General features: G+C 32.8%; 1 protein-coding gene across 1 annotated transcript; it reads right to left on the bottom strand.

Annotated features, from left to right (window-relative positions):
• Positions 1-784: 784 nt before the first annotated feature.
• LOC124909668 (beta-D-glucosyl crocetin beta-1,6-glucosyltransferase-like) lies at positions 785-2,229 on the bottom strand. The gene is made up of 2 exons (XM_047450326.1): positions 1,644-2,229; positions 785-1,578 (listed from the first exon to the last, which is right to left on the bottom strand). The coding sequence occupies exons 1-2, from the start codon at positions 2,227-2,229 to the stop codon at positions 785-787; spliced, it is 1,380 nt and encodes a 459-aa protein (XP_047306282.1).
• Between the last annotated feature and the right edge of the window lie 6,498 nt (positions 2,230-8,727).

Raw genomic sequence — 8,727 nt, 5'->3', positions numbered from 1 at the left:
GATATCTTTGGTAAAAAAAATTACTTAAAGTGCTGACCACATGCTACATGCCATGCCTATTTGTGTGATTCATTCTTGCTCATATTTTGCCGTGATTTGTTTGGACCTCTGAAAAATGTCATATTAATTGTGTCTGGTCAACATCAATATATCAGTTTGGTTGAGTTAGTCGGGTTAGGGTTGAGTAAAAAATGGTTTATCCTAACTATTTAAACAATAACTTGAGTTAGTCTAAATGGTTTTTTATATTCAATTTATAGTGTGATTTTTTGTGAAGACATGAAGTGTTCAACCCAGTGCCAGTCCGGTGGGGCTGCCCATCCACAAGTAGTAGTAGGTCAAAAACGTACTAATATAAGTTAAAAAAAAAGTTTTAATAATATTTTACGATTTCTAGCATTTTCTAGTTATGTATCATGTAAAACAAACTGGGCATGTTTATAAGACTATAAATAGGCTTTCATTGTTTAAGTATATCTAACAGCAGGTTTCTTAAATAAATGATGTTAATAATTTATATAAAAAAAAAACACTAAGTTTTAGTGCAAAAAAATGACCCTTTTAATTAAAAAGATTCTAATGGGTGGTCATATCCTAATCTCTTTGTCCAAGGGTTTTGCCGAGCTTACCTAGAGACAAACCTGAACATAATTAACAAAATATTAAAAAAATTATAACAACTAAGTACATATGATTAACTAATATAACATGACATAAAATTGTATAATCTAAAAAACAAATTAAGCATTTCAAAAGTATGAGAAATATGTATAAGCTTCGACAATTAATCCATGTTTTTTTCATGAATATTCTTCTTGTGAAGCTTGTACAAGTCTTCCACAACACAATCCATATCTTCTTCTCCTTTACTTTTGATTTTGTGTTTCATTTCTCTTGTATTGTCCCTAATCTTCTTCTCATCTTCATCACCAACTATGACTTCCCTTATAAACTCTGCAATCTCTTCCCCGCTCAGCCCTCCATTCTCATCTCTATTTATTTCCAACCCCACACCGATCTCCTCTACTAACCTCGCATTCACTGGTTGGTCTAAGTTCATGGGTATAGCCACAATTGGAATTCCAAATGTCATGGCCTCCATTATAGAACCCCACCCACAATGGCTTACAAATCCTCCAACATTTGGGTGCATCAAGATTCTAGCTTGCGGAGCCCATTTCTCAACTACAAGACATCTATCTCCCACCCTCTCAAGAAAGCCATTGGGCAGTGCATCTTCAATTGAAATCTTGTCCTCCTCCTCAAAGGAAAATCTAAGCACCCAAATGAAATTCACCATACTTAGCTCCAACCCTTTTGCTACTTCCTCTATTTCTTCTCTAGACAAAAAGGACTCTGTTCCAAATGATACGAAAACTGTTGAAGATGCCTCTTTCTTGTTAAGCCACTCCATGATCTCGCTGTTATCTTCGGAGTCTCCGTGTTCTTGAGCCAGAGGACCCGTGGGGACTATCTTTTTTCCAAGTAGGTTTGATCCGTACTCTATGTATTTCCCTTCCAATTCTCCAAACGTCTTCATGAATATGATGTCGCAGGTTCTACTAAAGAGCGGAATGCCTATTGGAAATATATTATTATAGTTCTGAAATTTAAACTAAATAGAATGAAAATAAGAATATTACTTTCACTTTCAGTTTGACTTTGCTCACTCAGAGTTGTATTCAACATTTCTTGAATCATTCGGTTCCAGTGAGTTCCCCGTAGATTCAAGACTACGGGATAAGGGAAGTCAACGCCCTGTTTCATAAATGTATGGAAGATATAACAGATGGCGGAAGCGCTACCGCTGATGAATGGAACTGCTGGTATCCCGATTGTTGTTGCGGCTATTGATGCCCATTGTTGGTTGAAGTCGTAAATGAGTATGTCCGATTTCAGGGTTTTAATGATTTGGGTGAAAGATGGGCTGGCCTTGAACATGGCTCTTTTGAGAACTGAGTTGAGGTGAAGTGGGAGGCCATTTGTTGTGTGGAAATGGGGAGGAAGGTCGGGTTGAGATGGGATATGGAATTCGATGAGTTTGATCGATTGAGAGTATTTCTGTGTGACCCTTTTCTTGATGGAGCTCAGATTGATCGGAGTTGAACATAGATAGATTCGGAAGTTTCTGTCGGCAAGTCTTTTGGCAAGCTCTAAGTAAGGAGAGACATGGCCATGGGCTAGCCATGGGACCATTACAACATTCAAGCATGGCTTCTTCGTCTCCATATGATCACTTTTTTTAATCAGAATCAGAGATGAATTGAATTTGTTAATAATGGCTTCTTCCACATCAAATATATAAATCATTCAAACTTATTGCTTTGGGATTTTTGATCACATCAGTTTTGGGTTACATTGAAAACGTGTTACAATATTTGAATCATTTGTTCCACGTACATGTTACAATGATGCATGTTAACAAAATTTTTATCCAGGTGTTTCTCCTTTTGATCCATGTGATTCATCATCTCCCTCCATGTATGTTAACAAATGTTGATCCACGTGCTTCTCCTTATCAAAATTTTGATCCCACGTGTGACGTGTTTGCTCCCTTCGATGGCCCGACAAAAACTTCATTTTTAATTGTATTATTAACTGCTGCGACTAAAATACGAGTGACGGCATAAACAATAAAGAATGATACAAATTTTAACGTGGTTAATCAAAAATTAAACTTGGCTACGTCCATCAAAGAAAAGAGTATTATTGAGAAGATTAATATACAGATTACATCAATACAAATTATAGTTATGATATTAGTTTATATAAACTTCGGTCTCCCAAAACCTAACATATACAAAATTGGGACTAAAAACAATGTTCTCAAGTCAAAAATTTCAGCTTTCTAAAATGTTTGATTTCTTAAAATGTTTGATTGCACATTTAAATAAGCACAAACTAGGTCAACACTAAAATCTTGGTGAAGAATCTTCAAAATATTGTCACAATATTTTTTTAGTTGAATTATCATAAAAAAATATTAGATTTTTTTGTGTTAATATTATTTTTTAAATCAATATTATACAAATATATATATGCTTAATTTTTAAAGTGTCCGACTTTTCGTGTCGAGAGATCACAATTTGGATACGTATGTGAGACTAAATAAATACTTGGGTCGGGTCGTGGGTTGATCCGCCCACCCATAAACTTAAAAAATTAAATAAAAAATATGATATACACAAGTTTTGAACTTGAAACATCACAATATAAGTTTAAGATTTTAAACAACTAGACTAATATCACTTTATATTTTAAAATGAACCTTCAAAATTGATTAACGTATGACATTTCTAATAATATAACTCCAACATTTTAAATAATTAAACTAATAATATTTTTAATTCGTATTATCAATTATATATTCACACATAAATTTATAAAAAAGAAATCAACAATCTTCAGTGGTGTAATGGTTAAGTGTTCATTCTACATAATAAGTGGGTGAAAATAATATTGTTATTTGTCATAAATAAATTGATAAAGCTCGAGAAAGGGGAGGTGGTTGGGTAATATATAATATGTTGGTTAACAAAAGTGAGTTTGTAAGAGGGTGAAAATAGAATTGGTGGATGACCGAAGTGAGTTGATGAAGTTCGGTAAAGAATAGATAGTTGGCTAAGGAATATATTACATGATTTACAAAAATTTGTCGACAAAATGGTTACGATAAAATTATTTTTAACCTTACAAATGTACAAAAACTTTACTAGTATAAGATAAAGGTTAATAATTATGAATAAATGTAAAATTTTAAGAAATAATTTAACTGAAAAATATAAAATAATTTTACAATTTTACTTTTTCTTTATAAATTTTTTAAAACAGAAATAAAATTCTTCTAATAAAATGGTTAAAATTTAATTATTTTTGAAAACTAAGACACGCATACTCAAATTAGGGATAGAGACTCCAACTGGGAAATTTGATGAAATGACCCTAATGATGGAGGTATTTTCCTCCGTGGTCACCGGCTAAATAAAATTGCTCTGGTGACCACTTTAATTTTTTTGGACGAAAATACCCTTTTTTGCGTCATGCGAAGGGACTTCGCGTTTTGCAAAGTAGAAAAGTGTGAAAAGTCCAGAATACCCTTACTATTTAATATAACCTCGCCTCTTTTTTTTTCATTTCTTTTCTTCTCATTCTCTCTTCCCGCTCTTCTCCTCCTTCTCTCTAAACTAGGCGGCTGCGGCGGTGGTGATCGGCGGCTACGGCTACAGACAATGAGCTCCACGAAGAGCACGAGCATTATTACACTTGGTACGTTTATCCTATGATACATCAAGTTTATTATTGTTCAGTTTTTGCATCTTTGAATCACTGTTGTTTAGGATTTATCCGATGTCACTTCCCGTTTCGCGAAGGGCTTCCCGTTTCGCGAAGGGCTTTCCGTTTCGCGAAGGCCTTCCATTTCACAGTATTAATTATCCATTTCCCGTTTCTAAATAATGTTTTTTATTGCAACCGAAGTTTTTGTTTTCTATAATGGAGAGTGGAAATTTAATGCTGATGGAATATTGTATTTTGATGCCTCTTCAATCAAAACATTGGATTTACCCCCAAAGTACTCGGTATGCCAAATTAGTTGACAAACTCTATGATAGACTTAACGTGCAGAAATCTATATATGATTTAGTGCTGTAAGTCAAGTATGATATTCCACGTATCACAAATCCTAGACCTGTTGTTATTGATGAAGATGAGGATTTGAACACATATTTATCACGCTTCATTTTGGGTCGAACTGTGTGACCATCGTGTGTCTCTGTAGTAGAGAAGTCACAATTTACTAAAAAAAAGATACCACTACTTACATACCCAACTCAAGAAAGTATACTACCACCACAACTTACTCAAAAAATTGTACTAGAAGTTGTACCCTCGGATGTCTTTGTTGAAAGTCAAAATGAAGACAAAGATAACTCTTTACATCAATACCTACACCAACTAGTGCAAGAAGAGAATTAATGGGTACACCAACTAGTGCAAGAAGATCATCAATGGGTACAACAACTAGTGCAAGAAGATCATCAATGGGTACACCATCTAGTGCAAGAATATCATCATTGGGTACACCATCGACAGACCCGACAGACATATCACCGACAGACCCCTCATTTGCAATGGCATTAACTACTGAAACTGTATTGGAAGTCGGTGCCTTGTTTGAAAATAAAAAAGAATTACAATTGATGCTATATAAATATGCGATGACTAATCATTTTGAATTCAAAGTGGAGAAGTCAAGAAAATATCTTTGATATGTGAAATGTTTGGATGAGACATGCAAGTGGAGACTACGTGCCATGAAAGGTAAATTATCTAAGATGTTTGAGATCCGGAAATTCGACCAACAACACTCATGTTCAATTTTGTCGAGGCCAGAGAAAAAAATGCAAACACCAGCTGTACGCGTTTAAAAACGTTTGCCCCAAAAAATGATTTTCTTGACTTTTAAGAAATAAATATAAAATATAAAAATCTCTTTAAAAAAATTTGAAAAAAAATTAAGTCAAATTGGAGAATTGTTTAAAAACCAGTTTGTGACTAAAGAGTCACCACCTAAATTTTTATAAAATTAGGAAAAATAAATTATTTGGCTTGTAAAACAGTAACGCCTTTGAAAAGAAATTCTTTAAAAGTTCGGTGCTTGGTTATACGTGAAAAAGGCTTTTGGAGCTATGTCTCACATGCCCATTAAAAAACAGTCTCTACTTCAACAATTTTGGCCGTTAAAAAAAATATTATTACACTTTACATTTTAGACATTTTGGATTCTACCGTACTAAATCTTAATGCTAAGGATATATCTTAATAATCATTTCAATTCGTTCAAAGTATTAATTACAAACGAAGCATAAAGATTATATAAATATAGTAGAGTTTATAAAATAATACTTAAATCATAAGTCTAGACATTTTTCTAATCATGCCAAACACTAATATATTAATAGACATGTATCCAATATTAATTTATAATCAAGTAAGTAATTTACATTTTATACATAAAATTAGTTTTAGGATTTTTAGAGCCCTAAAACAAAATAAAAGTAATAAAATATGAAAAATTAGATACTGACCAAACTGATCCTTAATTCTAGAATAAATTTTAACTTTCCTAAATATTACTTCCTTAATTAATTTTTTTCATTATTTAGTTACTATTTAATTATTCATGATGAATATAATTTAATAAAAAATAATATAAATAAATACAATAATAGACCTAAATGTTTAGTAAATCATCGTGATAAGATGGTTTGAGTTATTTTTTTTGTCTTTTAATTCTCTGCATATTTAAAACAAAACTAGGCTATAATAAACTCATTAACAGCAGTCAAGAATAAATTATAAACTAATTAGCAGGCATGGAGTATTTCAGTTTCAGATACTCATTTTCAACCTCCCTGTTCATCTTTACATCTAATATGTTCATCTTTGAATTTAGTAGCCAAAATCCAACCAAAAATCAACATAAACTAATAAATATTACAATAATATTCACAGATCTATCTAGCAAAGATTAATTTGCCCATCTCAAACAACATCATATATATTTAGACATTCATGTAATTTCGCTCCAGATCTTTCAATGAAAATGATATGTATATATAAAAAAACAACAAAGAAAATGCACTTACAGTGATATCAATTGTTCTTCGACAACTACATGATCAACAAATAACTACCGCTCAAAATATACTCACAATCACTCAGGAAGAGAAGAATGATTTTTCTGAAAATCCTTTAAAATACCAGGAAGAATCGTGCTCCATATCTTCTCTCCCTTTTATTTTTTTCTCTCCCCTCCCTCTCTTCGTCTGCTCGATCTCCTTTTATAGACATCCGGTGTTAGTTTCGACATGATCTTCTCGGCTGAGAGACTAGATCAGAGGACGATGCGATCTTCGGAGACTAGATCAGAGGACAATGTGGTCTTCTCGGCGGGCATTGGGAGACCAGATCTACCGCAGACGTGGCTGGAGGAAGTCGCCGGATCTATCGGAATACCAAATCTACCGATCGTGGCTTGAGAGGGAAGTCGGTGGCGGGAATCGGTCAAATGAACCCTTTATCTTTGCGAGAGCCTCGCTCTCTCTCTCTCTCTCTCTCTCTGAAAAAAGTCGGTGGAGACGAAATCTTTTTTTTTATTATTATGCTTAAGCTACTAGGGTTATTTCATCTGGTGGTCTGGACCTCTTTCGGATTGGGCTTCCTTTCATTAGGTTTGGGCTTATTTCTTTATAAATCAATTGGAATGCAAAATAAAAATAATAAAATTAATATCAATCATATATATATTTATTACATCTTATTTATGCATTTTCAAAATATCTCTAAATAAAATAAAAATAACATTAATAAGTATATTGATTATTAGTCAACTTACCATTTATTATTTTGTATTTTATTTTATACTTTAACATCCAACATATTTACAAAATAATATAGATAATAATAGATTAATTTTTTTTCAAACTTTAATTATTATTTTATTTATTATTTAAATATATTTTGATCAACTAATTTTTATCTTTCCCAAAATACCTAATAAATAATGATAGTAATTCCCTTAATCTATTATTCACCTTAATTATTTGTTTGTAACACTTGGATTTTTAAAATAATTTCTCAATTAATTATTTTAGGATCCAATTGATACGACATTGTTCCTTAAATCAATTTCTAATTCCAGTGCTATTAACCTTTTTAGAGTAATAAAATTTGGGGAACAAAAATGAGTGTCTACAGAATGCCCCTCTTGGACAAAGTTTGAATGAAAATTTTGGTTTTAGTAAAACGCATGTCCAAGCTTGAGTAATAGACACTTCATTTGAATCTCCCAAATTTATTATTTTTCTTGGATTTATTTATGGAAAACAATTAAAAGATAAAGAGGTTTAATGTGTGTAATATTAATTATTGAATTCAAACAAATTATTTGACATGAATATCCAAAGTATAAAATTACTAAGATAGGAAAATATGAATGTTTTACTTGCATGACTGATCTCAAATAATAAGCTATACTGAAAGAGAAGGTAAAGTAATCTACAATCAAGCATCCATTTTCTATGATTATGAATGAATAAACAAACTACAGAATGTTGACGACTTAATATAAGAGAAGTGTCCACAGTTTTAACAAGAGAATCAAAACAAGTTGTCCTCAAAGTTACAAATACAATTCTTTCACCATCATTCTCACTCATTTTGATCGCCTAAACAACAAAATCAAAACAAATAATATTCCAAACTTTTATCATTGTTGCGAGACATAATTTAGGTCGTGAGACGCATTCGCAAGACGCGATCGCGAGAAGCATTCGCGAGACACGTTCATGAGACGCATCCACGAGATTCAACCAACCTCGAGACGCAATCGATAACTATCAAGCGATCAACAATCGCGCTCGCTCCGCAAGGCGAATCAACATTAGACCGTACCACCGCATCCAACCTCATCAACAGGGACCCCATCGACATCTGAATTCAATCAAGGCGAATCAATTAAACAAAAAAAAAATCAGCTATAAAGGACATAAGGGTTAAAGAGAAGAGAAGAGAAATGCGACACCTCTTCGTCGCAGTTCAGTTCGTAGTTTGCCATCGCATTTTATAAGAGATGGGCGCTTTTTTTTAAAATGACCAACGCTTCATAAACATTGCAAAAATGGCCCTTTGGGCCTGTATAAAGACGAAAATACCCTGTCACGTGGC

The sequence above is a fragment of the Impatiens glandulifera genome, chromosome 7 (assembly GCF_907164915.1).
Source record: "Impatiens glandulifera chromosome 7, dImpGla2.1, whole genome shotgun sequence".
In the NCBI taxonomy this organism is placed as follows: Eukaryota; Viridiplantae; Streptophyta; class Magnoliopsida; order Ericales; family Balsaminaceae; genus Impatiens; species Impatiens glandulifera.
Note: the sequence above shows the minus strand (reverse complement) of the source record. Positions and strands in the feature narration are given on the sequence as shown.

What these genes read in the sequence shown, in the direction of transcription:
- LOC124909668 (XM_047450326.1), bottom strand. Translation starts at nt 2,229, where the DNA reads ATGGAGACGAAGAAGCCATGCTTGAATGTTGTAATGGTCCCATGGCTA. An exon ending in AAGTCAAACTGAAAGTGAAA is followed by an intron (nt 1,579 to 1,643) that starts GTAATATTCTTA and finishes TATTTCCAATAG; the next exon opens with GCATTCCGCTCTTTAGTAGA.